Source organism: Rhipicephalus microplus, chromosome 4, assembly GCF_043290135.1.
Source record: "Rhipicephalus microplus isolate Deutch F79 chromosome 4, USDA_Rmic, whole genome shotgun sequence".
Taxonomy (NCBI): Eukaryota; Metazoa; Arthropoda; class Arachnida; order Ixodida; family Ixodidae; genus Rhipicephalus; species Rhipicephalus microplus.
The window spans coordinates 52,919,740-52,938,961 of NC_134703.1; the positions used below are offsets into that span (position 1 = coordinate 52,919,740).

The 19,222-nt window shown below is 43.2% G+C and overlaps 1 protein-coding gene across 2 annotated transcripts in view; it reads right to left on the minus strand.

Annotated features, from left to right (window-relative positions):
• Window positions 1-566: 566 nt before the first annotated feature.
• The window catches only part of LOC119172652 (neural cell adhesion molecule 2), a 93,953-nt gene continuing 75,297 nt past the window's right edge, over window positions 567-19,222 (minus strand). The window contains exons 6-14 of one of the 2 annotated variants that reach the window (XM_075892757.1): window positions 18,518-18,808; window positions 15,629-15,922; window positions 14,373-14,678; window positions 8,636-8,764; window positions 6,479-6,506; window positions 5,804-5,907; window positions 2,577-2,707; window positions 1,907-2,249; window positions 567-936 (exon numbers count right to left, since the gene is read on the minus strand). In XM_075892757.1, coding sequence (XP_075748872.1) covers window positions 1,971-2,249; window positions 2,577-2,707; window positions 5,804-5,907; window positions 6,479-6,506; window positions 8,636-8,764; window positions 14,373-14,678; window positions 15,629-15,922; window positions 18,518-18,808 — 1,562 coding nt within the window. In that variant the 3' untranslated portion in view covers window positions 567-936; window positions 1,907-1,970. The remainder of the gene's footprint in view (window positions 937-1,906; window positions 2,250-2,576; window positions 2,708-5,803; window positions 5,908-6,478; window positions 6,507-8,635; window positions 8,765-14,372; window positions 14,679-15,628; window positions 15,923-18,517; window positions 18,809-19,222) is intronic. The other variant, XM_075892758.1, reaches the window with a different exon arrangement.

Below are 19,222 nucleotides of genomic sequence, written 5' to 3' on the forward strand. Positions count from 1 at the left end.
GCGCCAAAGTTATAAAATCACTTTATTCACCATTGTAACTTTTCCGCAAGCGGTAAAGCACTCGAGAGACATTGCGCTAGGTGTATCACAATGCGGCACTTGCTGGGAGTACTCGAACAACACCGAAGGTCCAGGGGTACGCTCGAACTGTTGAGTGACGCAGTCCACGTGGCAAATACACTTCGTATATTTCAGCTGAACGTTTCCCACTCGGCAAGGTACCGAATGCGAACAGCTTTTTCTGGAGGTCTACGTAGGAGAAGAGCAGTGACATCAATGCGCTTTACATTTGATCCAAATGCTGAATATTCCACTCGAAGACTCGAACACAACCGGGGCGGGCTCGAGCTCCCATGGCCAGGCTCAATCTCTTCAAAGCTGTGAATTACCTGGCAAATTTTCCTCGACGACTTTTCCTGTCCCGAATACAAGGCGTTTCCTAGGAGTTTTACGTAGAAGGCCAGTGACACCAATGCACACTGTGTGTAATTCAAATGCTGAATATTTCACTCGTAGGTGATATGCCCTTGTGCGAAGAGTTCCCAGTGATCAGGGCACTTATAGATTTTTATCAGTCAATAAAAATAACAGCTATCATGGCTATGTGAGCACACACAACGTTTCCTTCACGAGAGACACTCCACGGCAAAAAACAAAAAAAGAGGGAGGGGGGCACTGTTTCGTCACCACTGTACAGTTTCACTCACTGAAGAAGGAATCGTAGGGAAGCACGTTGGGGTGGCGCACTCTAATGCACACATTGCTTGAGAATCGTTGATAATCACATGTCACGATACTGTCTGTCGATTCGCTAGGTGAAAAACAAGCAACATTTGTTCGTGTTGACTGTCACAGTGGTGGTACGAGACGTGCCAACGTTGCATCCTCGTGTCAGCAGACTTGGCACAGGCACATTTCTTGTAGAATATCAACTACCTGCAACAATGAAACGGTGTTTCGTGAAGACATATTTCATGAGTGCTTGTTACATCTTAATGAAAGTTTATGTACACCAGAAAATTTGTTAAACGGAAAATGTCACTGCAGCTTTTTTTTTGAGACGCGTACTTGTCCTTGCCACGATGGGCAGTCTATTTATTTCTCATACGTTGATTCTAGGGTCTTTTTTTGTTGAACGCGTTCTTATGAATTCAAACATGCGTATTCCCCTAGCTTTTGTCTACTTTGAAGGGATGCTTTAAGGTTGCATAAAAGCCAAGTTTAGTATAGACACATGTTTTACTTTCATCTATGACTGTTTAAAGTATAATATAAAAAGAAGCATTTGATTATGAAACGTCGATTCTTATACTTAATAATTCATGAACGATGTAGTTTGAGTATAACGACATGGTAATTTGATACAATCACTATCACTCCTGGGTGTCACATGCGACGAGGTCTTACGGCGCTTTTTCTCTCTTCCTAAACCACTATCGCGGGCTGCACTCACGTTTACTTTCACTCGCAATCAGAACATTCAAGACGCACCGAGATCTTATCGCCCTTCAATTTTATACAGAGCCTTGCGGAGACCGACGACACCGACGACAGTAACCCACTTGGTGTGTCCCCGCAGGTGCTATTGCAATGAAAACTTGTATACCTGCATAATGGTAGTAGGAAACCTAACAAGAACAATAGCTTAGCAGAAAGGGCCGGGCTTATGTGTACACTTCCCATTACACTTATAAGCAAAAATTACTATTCTTGCTACGTATAGAGTCATGCTCCCTACGTTTTTGAAGGTGTCCCGTACCCTCTTTCTTCCTTCCAAAATTTTTCATTGCCGTTTGTTTCATAGTGCTTATCGCCACACTGCAACATTAAAACATTTTCAGTTTTTTTTTCTTACAGACAAGAAGATTAAGAAAGCCAATAAGTAAATTGAAAAGAACCCCCATACACTGTTCAATCAATGTCCTCGGAGATCCAGGCCAAGAACACTGTGAAACATCCGCCGCTACACTTCAGACTGTGCTCTCGAGTGAGTCGTTGGAAAGCACTGAACCGAAGTCCTCCAGGTTGCTGCGTGAGCGACGAGGCAGCCTGTGCGCTGACGCCAGTGGTCTGAGCACGCCGCTGCGAGGGAAATCCACGGGACCCGTGCCATTGCCGTCCGGTGACACCTGGTCCAGGTAGAAGCGCTGTGGCCGAGGCAAGCTCGCGGTGGACCCGACGGGCCCCAGTCGGCGTGCTGTTATTGGGAAAGCCAGTTCGACACCCGAAGCTCCCAACGCTCGTTCCTCCTGCGAACAACAAATTACCAGAGGTTTATTGCGCTCTGTTAAAATTTGCGCTTTCAGCACTGGTTACCATTCGTAATAAACTACTTCGCTGCACAACCTCTAAGCGGCGCAACTGCCTCTACCGAGATAATAACAGCCACCGATGAGGATTATGTAACCGGCCCTAATACGAGTGTATATACACACTCCGCATGCAAATCAGAAAGCAAAGCCTTGCCTTACGTAATACACGTGCGTCCGTCGAGTACTGTCGAGTAGTATCCGCTGAAGTTTTGTCGCAAAAAGATTTGAAATGTACGCGCTTGAGTGCATTGCAGAAAAGCTTACGTTATTGGTACAGTGGCTTCTCCATGGAAATTCGGCTGCGCCAGCCTTCCTTGTGGATGCAGGAAGAGTGCAGTAGTTTGTTAGAGGCTCCTTTGCATACTCTGCTTTTTCATCTTGATCGCAACCGTAAGCTGAAACAGTAAAGCAAAAGAACATATGATACGTGGGTATGATCAAGCCGACATTTACAGCCAAAACTGTGATGAGATCACTTTCGGGTCACGCGCAGTCGTCGTTGTCCGCCGCCACTACCGCCGGTGTCCGTAACCACATCGCGCAAAAATAGAAAAAAAAACTTGCACCAACGACACAGTGGGGCTTAAACCCGGGCCCGCTGGGTACAATCCCAATACCACTGAGTTACGCCGGTGTTTGTAACTTCTTGTCAAACTTGCCTTAGGCAGGCATGACCTAGCACCAATGGCACAGTGGAACTCAAACCCGGGTCCGCTGGTTGCCAGCCCAGTATTTAACCACTGAGCTACACAGTTTTTTTTTGCTTTATTGCCTATTCATAGGCGCGTACATCAAACCACAAGCACAACAAAAACAAGCAGTAACAATCCGACACTAACTAAAATTACCTAAGTGCTGCCAAGGGCTCTACCCTCGACAACTACTCTGGTACAATCCCCTGAGCTTTCTGCAGTTCAACAAACTTGGCCATATATTCACGGAAATACATTCGTGCAGGCCGTGCACCCTGATTGCAATAAAACCCGCCATACGGGCCTGCCATAAACAGTAAAGGCCACACAGGATAATCAAATCAAAGGCATTCCCTCTTGGTCCACCATTGGAAGAAATCTTATACCATTAGAATTTAAAGGTAATTACTTCTTTAACGTCCTTCTTTTTAAAGCTTGACCCAGGTACAATATCTGTCAGGACATTTGAAGCAGACCGTGGTTTTTACTCACCTTGAAAGACAATTTGCCTTATCTGTGAAAAACCGGAAACTATAGACCATGTTTTCTTACATTGCTAGGAGGGAGTATATCTTTTGGATATGTACTTCAACTGAGCTACACCAGTTCCTGTGACTTGTTGTCGAACTTGCCTTAGGCAGGCTTGATGTCGGGAAAGCAATCACGTTAATACGACTTACAAAGTAAGTGCTTTACAACAGCAAAAGAACAACCAGTCGTCGCACAATGCGAATAGCGTAACGAGTGGGCCGTCCAATGCTCCAAACCATCACAAATGCTTGATCTTGCGCATACCCACTTCAGCTATAATTCCTTATCGTCGTCAACCACTGCATGGAGAAATGGCACAAAATTCCTTGGAAGTGTCTAACGGATACCACGCTTCTCAGAAAAATGACAAAAATTAGTATAGCGAATGCCGGCCTACTACCCCAAATGTTTATTATTAATTCCCTAGTGGGTACAAAGCAAGAGTGCTTGCATTAGTTACCTAATGAGTGTTTTCAAAGGTCTCTGAAAGGCCGCTCTTCTAGCTTTCGCGGTGACTGTGCTGCGCCTACCATGCAGGCCTGGCGTCTTTATGTATATATATATATATATATATATATATATATATATATGCGGTAGAAAAAGAAGTCGACAAACGTGATGAAAACACAACTTAGTTTTACTAACGTTTCGGCAGGTGGGCCTGCCGAAACGTTAGTAAAACCTGTGTTTTTGCACGTTTGTCGACCTCTTTTTCTACCGCATTTTCTACCGGATCCATTGAAATTCCCCCCACCATATATATATATATATATATATATATATATATATATATATATATATATATATATATATATATATATATATATTGCACGGAATGCTGTACTGCAATGCTTGCTGGATTTTAGGAATAAACAGGAACGCCGTTTTTGCGGCGAACATTTTGGAACTCCATTTGACCCTTAATCATTAAAATGGCACTTTGGCTGCCACATGTGTTGCTTCGTCAACTTTTATGTTATCTTTGTCCATCACACTCACATGACTGACGTTGTTGCTTAAAGCATTTTTCAATGTATCGGCTAGACTGTGCATTTTATTATTGCAAATTACGCAATAACCAAACATCAATTGATCTTAGATTTTCAGCTGTAACAGCGTTTATTATAAAACGTATTATTTTGTAACACACTCAAAAACACACAGATATTTCTAACTAATATTTCTGGTCAGATTGGGTCATCTCTCTTGATTTTGATTACGTCAAATTCATAAAGGCTAAAAGTGGCCGCTCAAGATTAAAGACTCTGATATATGAAATGCAGACATGTGGATATTCTTTCAAAAATTAAGAAAGCGAAGAGAAAAATGCACGGCTGATCTATTAATATTTGTAGCGCTGAAGAGAAATTTACTATCACAGGGGTAGTTTAATGTTTATTGTGCATTATTTCGCCACAAAGGCAAAACTATGAATGCTATTGTAGCTAAGTTGAATGCCACGCGAATGAAACCAAGCAGCTCGAATCTTGCAACTGGTGCATAAGCAGAAAGAACGCACGAAAAGAACATACACGGAATGACTGCGAAATACTGTCACAGCTTGACACTTGAAGTGCGCCGCTCAAACATAAAAAAAGCTGAATAAACGAACGCACAGGTATAGACAGGATGAGTGTAAGGAACTGCTAGAGCTGATAATTCTTTTTGTGTGAGTGGCCCGCTATTTTCGGAAACGGGGCCACTACAGCTAATGAGTTAGCCTTAATTCGGGCTCTCTAACTTCAACGAAAACTTGCGGCGCAAGCACAAAACGTATAAGCCGCACGCATCGCAATATAAGCGCGGCCGCACAAGCCCCCACGCCCCGTAGAGGTACGTGTGCATCGTAACACGCAGAACGACGGCGCACTCAACAGCACCCTTTTTTTCTTTCAGTTATTCGCAATTTCTAAGCATCTATTTTACCACGCCACATTCGTGACATAAATACGTCATTGGCGCCTTGGTGATCCCCGGCATAAAATAATTAGTGGTAAAAGCTGCAACAAAGAGTGACTTCAATTTTTTTATTACTGGTCAAGTGCTCAAACAAAAATTAACTGAACAAGCAAGTAACTGATAAAACTAGCAGAGTTTATTCTGTGCTCTCGCGCCGCGGTAAGCTGACAAGAAAGATTTTGGGGACAATAATCTACAACTATTACAATAAATCTTACAAGAAACCTATATTGCCCGGTGCAGTTGCCTCACTATGCAATTGTGCCTAGAATGAAACAGGCTATTCCGGCACTGCACTACAATACGTACATTTATATGTAACTTGGCATAGTGGAGTATCCGGTATGATGTCGGGACCCTTCTCTTCAACGTCCGTGAAGTCGTCAGCCTCCTTCTTCAGAAGGGTGTTGGATCTTAAATGGCAAGAATAGTTGTTATGCATTCTTATCAATTATTCGAAAGTCAACAAACTAGCACAAGTAGGAAAGCAAACCTTGACAGCCTCAAAGTGTACCATAGTTAGATATTTAAGACACAGAGTTGGCCTTAAGCGTAACGCTAAAAAAACGGAAAGTATCCACAACGCTTGCTATGAAGGAGAAAGCGCCAGCTATATTGAAATCGTTTGTTTTGTCATTCTACACTTTTCGCTGCCTTTTTTAGATATTTAGCATTGTATCAATAGATATTACACTTATGGGGTGATGATAAGCCAGAAAAAGAGATAGCTGAAAGCTTCGTGTTGCCTATCAAGTTCCGCTCAGTGATTCTTGTAGAGACTTAACGATTTAAGAAAGCACTTCTTCCCGACACGTGGTTGCTAAAAGACAGCTCAGATGACGCCTTGCAGAAGTACTATAAGCTAAGCACAACCAAGTTGGAAAAATTCTGTGGTACGAATAACACTCATTGAGTGTTCCTTGGTGTATATATAAGCTATTTATTTTGTGAACTGTTCAGAAGTGAATGAAGTCAGGTACTTACTTTTCATCGCCAGGCTCAGTGTATGTGTCTGAATGAAAAAAGAAAAAAAAAAGAAAAGGAGGCGAAAAATAAAGTAACAAAATGGCAGCATATTCGTGCACTAATAGTACAGCAAGGACTGCAGTTACTGTGGAATAGCGAACACAGCACTAGGCTAACATAAAACTGACCGACAGCCAATCATTGTCAGTGTTGCACCGAGCAGGGCGTTAGCACAAGATGTGTTCATGTCCGACGTTCATGTCTATAGCAAAATTGTTTGGAGGAGAGGAAAAGGTTCAAGCTCCAAAAGTTTTTGAATTCAGCAAGCTCATGCAAATGCGAATAGTAGTCAACCCCCTCCCTCTCCCCAGAAAAACAGTTTACATCTTTGATGCAAACGTCAGAAAGGCTTGCATTTTTCTTCTTTACTTTTCACACAGCGTTGTGAAACATTTGCATACAGCAAAACTAAAGTGTGAGATTCGGGCCAAATTATATAAAAGAATAATTTAATTAAGGCATTGGCAGCCGCTCTTAGTAGCTTTGTGAACTATTATAATGCATACTAGTTCGTGTACTGTATCCAGTGGGCCCGTTAAATCATGGAGGGAAAGCACATCCTGCTGAATATCAAAGCCGAATTTCTTCAACCGAATTTTCACGCCTAATAGCAAATTAACAGTATTTTGACCTTATTTGTTTTTGCTCTTTATTTTTACCTTCGTCTGCCAATCCTGCAGTCGTGTTTTACTTATTTATGTCGCAGTCCTGTTTAACGTTGTAGTACCTATTTCAACATCAATGGCTTCGTGTTTGCTAGTGCTCAAACGTGCAAATCAGGTAGATACCTTTCCGTTGAACTGACAGATGTTCTGTTGTGTTCTTAGTTTTCCAATAGCGAGAGCATACTTTTGTTGTACTGCGTATCGCTTCATAACTGGGTTTTCCGAGGCAAGCCGGCCTTTCGTCAAACAGTAAAGTACTTTCCTATTTTTTATATCAATTACAAACTACAAATAGCACCACCTATACATTTTGTGGCTTCATCATTCAATATAGTATTCATTAAAACGGGGCTTTCGATCAATTCCACTTCATTCGTTGAACAACGTTTAGTTGGTTTCTTCACGTGAATTATTGTAATGTTTGAGAACTCTTACACCACTAAAAATTGGGGCATTCTTAAGCTTCACCTTTAAAAGCTGAATGCAACAGCGATATTTTGTCCCTGGTGCTTACATCAAACACTTAGTGCATGAAACCTTAAGGCTCAGGGCCTAACCTCTCAAATCCTGGGCGTCCAGCTGGCCCGCGCGAGGGCGGTCGAGTTTAACCTGACCGTCCCTTAGTGGGCCAAGCCAGGTGATGCTGAGTCAACTCACGTGTATTGTGGACCCAATATAGTTGTTTGCTTCACTCACTCACTTGCTTTGAACCCACTACGTGGTCTTAAGTGAATGGGCGTAGTAACATATGTGCCTTTTGCAGTGGGTGACCAGCTTTAAATTATTAAGTCCCAAAGATATGTGCACATGTTCTGACACCCGATGAGAATGTATACGCTTGTTTCGTGCATTATTGCTGCAATGTTTCATGTTGTTTTGCGAAGCGTCCTTGTATATAGGACGCTTTGAGGCGTCCTTGCGAAGCGTCCTTGCGTCCTTGCATACAGGACGCCCGCTTTTGTAAAGCATGAAAGTTATTTTCGCTGCATTTCCAAGCAGAGGAAGTAATTTTTCACTGTATTGACAAGCAGTCGCGTGGCTGTGTAGAACAACACCCACTTTTCACGCAAAGAACCCACGTTATATCCCTAAATAGACGAAGAACTTCTTATTATATTTCATTTGCATCTATCTCAATATTTCTGTCACGCGCAAGATGATTTTTCGCTCATAAGCAATGACAGTGACACCAACACTGAAATTTTCTCGAAACGAGCTCTTCTACGCTATTCTGCTAACATGAGCAAACAAACTGTTTGTTTTGTGTGTTTTTACTCCTTGTTGGGAACTAAACGTGTAATGTGAACACAAACTAGCTTGCAAAGTGCTTTTTGTCTTCTTTGGGAGTATTTTTGTCGTGGATTCATATGTTCTTGAACAGTGTGTTTGCTCACCCCAATATTTGTTTTCGTTTTATATGAAGACAAAGTTAAAAGATGTCAAAACACACCTCGCTTCCTCTTCAGGTATTTGTACTTGACATATACCACAATCACCACTGCTGCGATGAGCAGTGTGACTATGAGGCCGAGAAGCGCTCCTATTATTGGCCAAGCGGTGATTATACCACGGCTTCCAGCTGCAATAAAACAGAGACAAGTGCTGTCGACAAAAAGTGATAAAGCAGTTGCAAAATTAAATATGTCCGCACATCTTATCCACTTTCCTGAAATACGGTCCTTTCTGTATTTGTATAATTTCATGCTAGCTGTGTGGCATAACTGCTAGAATACAAGCTCCGAGTGTAAGACGCCCGCAAACGCAGTTGTTAAATAGTTGCGTTGCCTAGAAATTCTTCGAAAGTGTTAAAACTCCAGAACCAACTTCCAGAAGCGAAGGCTACCAAGCTGCCAGGTTAGCAGAATTACTAGCTCCGTAAAAGCTAACTGGGCTGTGTCGCCGGAGGAAGGCGAGCTGGGGCAGCTACTCGGAACGTGTCGGTAGACGCACAACTAATCTTTAGTATTTATAATTAAAAAAAACTGAGTTCCCACCGTATCTTTCAGAGCGCATTATAAGAGCAGCTATCAGAACTTGTACTGTAAATCTCATCGAGATCAATAGTGAGAAGAAAATTACAAAATTTGCTCTTTAATATGCACTTAACGTTTGCTTCTTTTATAGAGAGTTCATTGCACCCGTTGGTGTTGTCAGCAAAGCAAAATACCTAGCGTGTATATTTGGAGACCGTAGCAGTGCAGTTAGCGTGGTTAGTAGTTATCGGGGTCGTGAGTCATCACGCTTGGTACAGATGCAGTGTCCTGTATTCGTTTTTATAAACAGGAAGCGTTTGTTGAACATGGACTTGTCACGCGGAGACGGCGAAATGTTTGTCATGCTACATGATGAGACCAGAAAATGAGCCATACCCCCGTGTGCTCAGATTTGGGTGCACGTTAAAGAACCCCAGGTGGTCGAAATTTCCGGAGCCCTCCACTACGGCGTCTTTCATAATCATATAGTGGTTTTGGGACGTTAAACCCCACATATCAATCAATCAAACGAGCCATACCAAGACAAAAGCGATAGGAAGTTTGTAGCATGACATAAACTAGTTCTCCGTAAGTGCTCGAGAACTTACACTTGTAAAAAAAATCTAGCATTCATTCACCAAGCAAAAAAAGTTATCTTCCCAAAGGAAACCCTGAAAGATGTGAGGCAGCAGCGTTGCGCATGGACGCGATCGGCATTTTTTAATCGAGCCTCATCGGTGTCATTAAATCGCTTCAGCGCATGTTTAGGCGGGCGAAGGAGCTTGGCTCTCCGGTGTGCTCTCCATCGCAGATAAACGAGTCGAAAGGACTTTCACTCGATGTGCGCTCGAACGTGGTATGCGGTGGAAAGGAAGAAGCGAGAGAGAGGTGACACACACAGAGCGCGTGGCAGGCGAGAGAGTGGCGTCACCGTGCACTGCGAGGGATGGCGTGACCTACTTGGTACCGCCTCAACACCTGTGGTTAGGGAAGGGGGTGCGGGGCGTTGGCATGGAGACACAGACGAACAGCGTTACGCAGGCTAGTCAAAGAGCTATTTGCGTTTAAAAGAGTTGAAGTGTAAGGCTTTAGAAATAAAAGGTACCAAACAAAGTATAATGGTGTGACCTACCCTTATTACTATCACAATGGCAAGTTAGAAAAATATTGGTGGTGCGCGAGCCTAATGGGAACATGGATATCAGGCGCTGCAGTAGGCGAAGTTCCAACATCCGGCGCTAAAGCGAATCAGTTTTGTGTTTTCCAGCGCGCTTCATCGCAGGAAGCGTCCACGCTGCGGCTTGCGCACGACGGCGTCGCTGCATCACAAATCAGTCATTAGGCTGGATTTACCGTGCATAGACAATGCCGGGTGCATTGAGTGCTAAGAAAAAGTAAAGACGACATCAACAGCAGAGTAATATAGTCACTGTAGTAAGGCGCCGAAGGGGAACGCTGCCATCAGCACGCGACATTTCGCGAATAACGAGAAGCGGAGCGTCAAGCCAGGTGGGCTTTCTAACGCACGCGCTTTTTTTGGTAACGCCGGCTGCGAAGGCGAGCTATGGAAGCACATCTGCTACAGCTGCTCTCGCCCACTGAGACCACGTGGCGCCGCGCTGTACCGCGCCGTGCGTGATTACTAAGTGGCAAAATCATACTGGCTCGAAAACATGGCAACGAGCTCCCTTTTCGACTTTAGTGGCACGGATTTATCGACACATGCCCCCCGTTTCGTGGTGTCCTGTTTCTCTTTTCACTACCCGTTACGACAGGCTGAAAGAAAAGAAGGGAGCTTTTGATGGTAGACAGCTTATTGTGCAAATTAACTAAAAAGGAGTTTTTGAAGGTCGAGTTGCTGCATATCAACAAAAATTTCTTAGCGCAAGAAAAAAAAAACAACCTACTAGAAAGACACAACAGACAAGCGTTTGTGCCTTGTGTGCATCACTCGTGTGCTGCGTTTTTTTTCTTCCTTTTCTTGCGCTAAGTAATTCACGTCAATATTCACAATGTACATTCTTTTTCCCGCTCTTTTGAAACGGTTAAATAAAGCAGGACGCAGTTTGTGGTACTCTAGAAGGGGTGCCTAGGTAATAGAAAGGTCACACGACCTGCTGCCTAATTGTTTAACATTATTAAGGCAAACCGAAAACATACTAGACTGCTGGGATGTACAGTCAGCCACATCTTTAGCCATCACGCCTTAGTGGCAGTATTTTTCTGTGTATCTTTGCCAGACGACTGAATTTAGTTAAAAATTTTGGGAACAAGTGTATGCCCACAAAGCGCATGTCAACGAAGCAATTTTTTTTGTAACTTCATTTCTTAATATGGCGCTGAGAGAGAAAGAAGTGACCACTTCGCACAATAGGTAAAGTTCTGGTCGTCTGTAGATTCTGTTAAATCGTTGTAATTGTTTCTTGTATTTTATGTATAGTGTAGTGCACTTGAGTTTCTATTGTACTGAGAAACTATTTTATAGCAAAGAATTAGGTACAGATGGTCATGCGCGGACATGAAATAGATTATATGGGATGCAATAAAGGGAACACGTGATTAAAATGAAGCTATGAAACTGCATAAAATGCGTCCTCTAACTTCAATTTGTTTTTTGCCCACTTCCTTCAATTTCATAAATATGATTATTAGCGCGGGAATGCAAAAAAAGTCAAGCAAGAAGGGAAGTGAATCGGCGGACGGTAAGGGTGACATTTTTAAACGCCACTTGAAATCGCTGTGATGGATTTGGCTGTCACAGCGGCAGCGACCCACGCAGAGTAAGCCCTCCTTTTTTCTCTTGAAAGAAAACGGTGTGCGGCTCACGGGGTGTCAACGATCGCCTCGTAGACAGGTCAATTCAGTGGTCTTTGTAGCAAGCGCATAGTGGCTGCTCGTTTTACGCCGGCATTCCACTGTCTTCCGAGCTTCTTCTGTTCTATGGACATTTTTGTTGAGATCGTTTGCGTTTGGCCGTCCCCATACCACTGGCAAACAGGAGGAGGAAATGAAGAAAATGGTCTGTTTGGCCTGCAAATCTAGCGTGTACATTTTTTTTTAAATATCAGGAGCCATCACGAGGGAACAATAGAACGACCGCTTCAAAAGCAGGTGTGTTTTAAGCTGTTGCCTAATTAACGCGTGTGCATTATGCAAAAGACGGAGACTAAAATAAGATTCTCCATCATTATAATGCTAGAGTTCATTTTAAAGTGAAGCAAAGAAAAAGAATCTGCTATTAGGAGTTTAGATTTACGTGCTATAAATGAATAAATCGAGTTACAGACAGATTTTATACGCGCTTCCGTAACCAAATAGGGGTGCAAGATATTTTATGGAACTTCGTTATAAGAGTTTCTGAGAACGCGGATGAAGCTAATATACGAAAATGCGTACGATGTATCACATAGTACAGACGTTTGCATTAGCAAAAAAATTATTGTTGTACTAATAAGTTGCTAAATTTCAAATAGCATAGATTGTCAGGACCAACGGCATGTATTTTGATTTCCTCTCAGTAGCGATAACTTCATCAGTATCTTTTATTTATGGTTGACAGGAGAAATCAGCCAAATTTTTGTATAACATATGCTCTTTCCCAACTTGGCGATGTTTTAAAGCCTCGAACTAAGTTCTTTAAAGCGTACATTCACGAACAAAACGCTCCATAGCCGAGTTATCTTGGCAGTGCCGCCATAAATGCTTGCTTTAAGCGCCCGGCTTCTCGTCCATCGATGCATCTCACGTGCCGCGACCACGCTCACAGTAAAGCGTTTAGAAGACTATAAAATATATACTAGCAAAGCTCAAGGTGCGGTAAAGTAAACGAAAAAGGCCAAAGGAAGGAAAATAGAGGGAAAAGAAAGGCAAGGAGGTTAACCAGCCTATAGGCAGCCGGTTTGCTACCCTGCGCATTGGGGAGGGATGGGGGAGATGAAAGAGAGCAGAGAGGGAAGATAGAAACAGCACATTTGGCAGCACATGCGCGCACACTCAGTCATAGTCCAGTCTTGTCTTTCGCGGTGTGTGACATTGCTGTTACAGTCGCTTGTTCAAGTTCGAAAAAGGCCAAAAATATGATAAGTAACAAATAACGTAGAAGCAAACTAATAGCACTAACTCAACATGATAACAAATATTTGATAACATGTCTGAAGACTCATGTATGGAGATAACATGTCTGATAACATGTCTGGAGACATGTATGATAACAGTCTGAGGACTCTGCGCTGGAACAGAGGGCCCCACCGCCACGCCAAGTGAACGAATGCCCATCCTACGTTTCTACATATCTGATGGGGGAAGCAACTTGACGCTACAATTGACGTTGGAAACAACATGACAAGACTCGGTACCGACAACACGTATCTTTACAGTCGTGATCAACAGGAAGTTGTTAGAGCACAGAACCTATCACCTACCACCACCTATCAGGCAGACCAAGCTCGTGAATCTGCCTTGTACTATTCTGTCGTGGCGGGGGAACCCTACATTCCTAGCTCCAATTGACGCCATCGTTGCTTCGGAAACGGAGCAGTGAGAGCTTTAGGAATGTGAATCTCTGGGTACCCGCAATACGCACAACTCTAGGTTTCCCGGCAGTGGAACTTCTCTACGTTTGTTTTGCAAAAGTACCACCTAACGAGGCGTACACACAGTCGTCTTTCATTTCATTGGAATACTCCGCATGCGGTTGGAATTACACTATTTTGCTTACTATAGAAACATCTAAAAACAACACATGTAGAAGACGTGTTTTAACACAATAAGGAAATTACAAACGTTTTCGGGGTATAAAGTACGCAAACCACAATAATACTATGAGGGACATCGCAATGACAGGCTGAGAAAATTTAGATTTTTGGGGTTTTAACGTGATCCCACATTTTAGTACACTGGTCTCAAGCATTCTCGTCTCCACAATATAAGTGGCCGACGCGACCAGGTTTTCAATTCTTCAAATCCATGTCACCAAACACAACCGCAAGACCCGCTTTAAAGTACGCTTAGATAAAGAAATGTAGACACTGTTACGTGTTTTTTCCAGACAGGTCTTACACTTACACCATAAGAACTTTAGCTACAAAAGGGCAGGTTAATGATTGCCCGATTAGTACAGCATTGCTGGAACGTCTATACAAGTTAGGCTCTAATAGCTACAGGTCATAGCAGGCTAGTATTTATTTGGCGTGCACGCAGAAGTACTGCACTCACCAGTTAGCTTCTCAGCTGGCCGCAGTGTGCTGACGACGAAGTCTACGGGCGACCGGTGTCCCTTGGGGTTGGCCGAGTAAAGGAACACCCGAAAGGTAGCGCCTCCTTCGAGGCCGCTGAAGCTGAATGCCGGTCCAGACATGGAAGAGGCGTTTGCCACGAGCCGGTCGGTGTCGGCCTCGCGTAGTTCAGCCACGAACGTAACGGGCGCCACGCCGCCATCCCAGAAACCTTCGGAGCATTCGAAGGACACCGAGTCTTCGGTGCCATTGATCTGGCTGCAGTTGTTCACCTGCTCCGGAGGGCCTGCGTTGTTGTGGGTGTAGCAAAGTTAAAAGAAGTCTGAATGAGGGCATTGATAATACTTAACGAGCATGGGAGTGTGTTGAGCAATGACACTTGTTGATTAAGAATATGCACGATGCCCGATAAAGAATTAGGCCATGCCTAAATATATTACAAAAATGAGTGATGTCAGTGCACATTCATTTCTGAATTTTATTGATCAAACAGAAAGTGAAAGAAGCCACGACGATAAGGGATAATAATAGATAGCACTTCATTCTTAATTGCGAGTCCCAGCATACGATTAGCTTGGCAGCACTTATGTGGCACCAATCACTTAGCTGTGGTACAGGGAGTGTCTCTTTGTAAATAAGCATGCTCTTATTTATTTTTAATACAAAAGACGCGTTAGTTGGTGACAAAGAAAGAAGATTCTACATAGAACTGGAAATAAAGGGTCATGTATTTGCACTCCATATATTTTTATTGAAATGCTGATTAGTAGAGGTTGGTCGTTTTGTGGAGGCTCCAGCTCCACCTGCTATCTTGTCAAACAAAGTATGCGGGGCTAAAAAATATATGAGGGTCAAAATATGTCATGCAGTAGAGCATGATGTGCGCAAACAATGTGCATTCTAATAGCCTATGAATGAAAAATATTAAATCACGAGTTCTGGCAGCATTTGTATGGCGTTAGATATCACACAACGCTTCATAGGAGCCTGCCGACAAAATAAATGCATTCTAGTCTGTCCCCACCGTGAATGATGGTGATGAGAGTTTGACATAAAACCAAGGTTGTCGCTTATATACGAACAATGAAATCAAATAAAACGGTGTCTCAAAGTAGTCTATGGAAACAGTTTCGAGTACAGTGGTACAAGCATATACATCAACATTCTTCTTTAAGCAAAGCCGCATTGCGCTGTGTTGGAATTGATGAGCTCGCGCCACGAACGGTGCTCACTCACCGGCTGGAACGATGGTGAAGTTGCAGGGTATCTGCTGCTTGCCGATTTCGTTATCGCCCCAGCAGAGCAAGAAGCCAAAGTCGTCTTCGTTCAGCGGTGAGTAGAGCGCCGTGCTGCGTGTCAGGGCGTGGCTGTAACTGGCCAGTTCTAGGCGCTTGCCACTCGAGGAGCTGTTGAAGCGCCAGTGGAAAGTCACGTCCGCCGGATCAGCCTCCAACTCGCAGCGCACGGACACGGACTCGTGACGCGACACGCCGTATATGTGCTTTTGGTCCTGCCTGCACACGGGGGCGTCTGCAGGACAAGATAACGCGAATTCGTCTGATTTCTCTCACTTGAGATACTCAAAAAACGCCCATGACCGCGGCGCATAATTTGCAGCGTATCTTCGTTCCGGTAGCTGTGTGTACACTCGTGAACAGTACTTCAGGAATTGGGCCTTTAATTTGCTCCAGAACTACTGTCTCAGCACGTTATTGAGGAATGCGTTCTTTTTTTTTTTCACAGAAATTTTATGGTTGTCATCACGCAGTAAAGTGTAGCGTAGTGCTTCGTTTCGCAACAAGTATACCATCTTCCTCCTCTTCTGAATTGCCTCATCCTTCAGCCATAGTATGTACTTTATTGCAAAAGCCATCATGAAAACGTCGCGTTTGTTTCAATCAATAGAGCGTGCTTTGATCCATCATTATCGACACACACCTTACGGGAGTGGGATAACCTTCCCGCTTACCTTGTAGACATTAGCTTGTGAGCAATTACACAATGCAAAAGATAAGATTGTATACTACGGTTGTATTTAACCAAATGTTTCTATTCTACTTTTTTGTCTTTTCCTTTGTTGTGCTTTTACCCTTCTTTCTGTTTAAACTTTCTTACCTCTATTAATTAAGCAAATAAAGCGAAATGACATTGGTTTTATGACGCTGATAGTGGTTGTACTTAAAGCAGGAAGGGGGAACATACAGGCTTTAGAAAATATTTTTTCGCCGTATCAGCCACGTTAAACGGATCCCGAAATAACAAAGCTACGAAGAAATACCACATGTCAGGTTTAAGCTCAAGTAATTTCGTTATTTCCCAGCTTGATAAACTGAACACAACAAAAAACATCCTAATTGACAACATTACACTGTTTAACGTCCCTATTAAATTCACCACTCATTGTTTGCCAGTTCTTAAGCAAAATCCTGCTAAATATAGTAACATTTTCATAGAGGCTGTAAGCTTATAGCTTATAATTGTTCAATGAAGTTGCTGCGAAAGACGACATCACAGGAATGGATTCATGGCTCTTGGAGAGGAAACCACGTGCAAACTTGACTCAGTAAATTCAGGAAACTTGCTCATGCTTTAGAATACTTGAAAAAGGCACGATTTCTTAACCATAACCTCAGTGTCCGTTTACTTAAACCTGCTTTTTTAATTCACCACTATTCAATTTATTTATTTCAAAGGCTGCCATATTAAACAATTACTCCTGTTTATATTCATTAATTCAGAAGTGACTAATGCTTTCCCCAAAATATCTTTCCTCATAACCACTCCTTGTGTTAAAATACTTTTATTATGCAACAGGGTGTCTACTTGGGCTGGTTAATATTACACTTTTCTGGTGGTAAGCAAGCATTCTTCCCCGAAAGGCATGTCGCATCAGCGCTCTGTTATATCTTACTTTTTTTTCGAAAGGTTTTACGCATGAAGGAAAAACGTGCTCAGAACTCTCATTGCTGAACTCTTCCCCCGATAAGGAGCGCCGCCGTCTCCCCTCACAATGATTTAACACATTGCACATCCAGCCATATTTAATGGCTGCATTCGCAGTGCCCATTTTGTTTAGTCAATGCACAGTTGAATCGGCTTGGACATTCCACGTGTACTTCATTATTGCAACCTGTCCGTTGCAAACAGTCACAAGCCTCTTTCCTGCTTTTCTTCGCCCGTAGCAAGTGGTAAACCTACGTCTCTCTACTCAAATATTGGCCGGTAGACTGCTTAGGCTCACGCAGTGCTCTGACTCATTTGCTGCAGTAGCAAATAATTTATTCATATTTATCGTGACAAATCTTGTTATGAGCACATTTAATGATAGCTCTATGCGAGCAAAGCGAAAAGATTGCATCACTCGCTTGTTGTTTTACGGTCATAAATATAACAGAAAAAAACTTAAGTGATGTTATGCTGCTCTTTTATAGGAATACTTCAGCTTGTCGTTTGAAAAGTGGAGTAGAAACTCGTCTCCTACAGTGCGCATAATTTATGCCACTACGCCCAACTTCAAGCTCAAATGATTTTGTGAATAAAGCAGTCCACATATAACAAATTTTTATTTCTTTAGTACAGAACGCAAAGCGACAGCACTTGGCCTTGTCGCTGAAGCGCGATTCATATCTGAGCAGCATTGCCAAACCGCACTAACCACCTCATCACACCGATGAGTCGGTGACGAAGCCAGACAAGCTTGTGCATGTCTGTTAAACCTGCCGCTGTTTTAATAAATCAGTGTCTGTATAGAAGCATCCTGAGAAAGACAGCTTGAGGACGTTGTAGCAAGCGTGCTTGCAAGAAGCGGACACCCCATCACTTGCTAAGTTATTGGTCCAGCGGAAAGTGACGATTTCACAGCCACTGGGCACATTGTTTATTACGTAATCTGGATTTCTGCTTGACCTTTTGCTAACGGGAAACGCTCATCCCCCTTCTTGAGAAGAGCTACCAGGGACATTGCAATGAAGCCTAAGCACTTCTAATTTAATCAGACCTTCAAATGAGTACACCGAAATACGGTGCATGGCAATTGTGCTCTGGTGTTTTGTAATGAAATGTGCATAGTTAAAAAAGTACTTTTATACAAATTTCAAAATAGATACATTTATTAGAGTGACTCACACTTTATGCGTAGCATGAAGACGTTACTGGTGCCATGGCCCTCACGGTTCATGGCAATGCACTTGTACCGCCCACGGCGCGACCGGTGCACCTTCTGCATCACCAGTGACCGACTGCTGACGATGACACCAGCGCTGGTGTTTGTGGTGACTTCCTGCCCCTCGAAGAGCCACGTCACTTCATTAGCCGGAGGGTTGGCGTCCACGTCACAGTCAAGGTACACGTCACGACCTTCACGGATGTCATCTTCCCGCAGATTCTGACCTAAGCGAAGTGATGCCAGAGGTTTGTCTGCGTGATAAAAATGGTCAAAATCTCGTTAAAAGCATACCCAGAACATTGTATTCTCACGACGAAGTTTTATTTACTGAAGTGGTTGGCTCTGTACCCTACGTCACTCAGTTCGCACATAACTGGCGGTGTATTACGACGCAAGGTGCGGCCGATGTTACCGGCGTCCATTGGCCCGCTTCCACCACTATACCTGGCGCAGTGCCAGAGCACAGACGGTTGGACAGATGAACGTGAGCATGAGACGTTAAAGCATTTCGCCTAAATGTTATGGTACAGCTGCATGCAAGTTGTTATACATCGTTATTTAGTGGCTGACAAGCAATTTCTGAGTGTAAAGTGCTCAGTCTTTTCTGAAGAATTCCAAAGTATTGCTTCAGTATGAAGTTTTAGCTAAGCCGTACATACTTATGT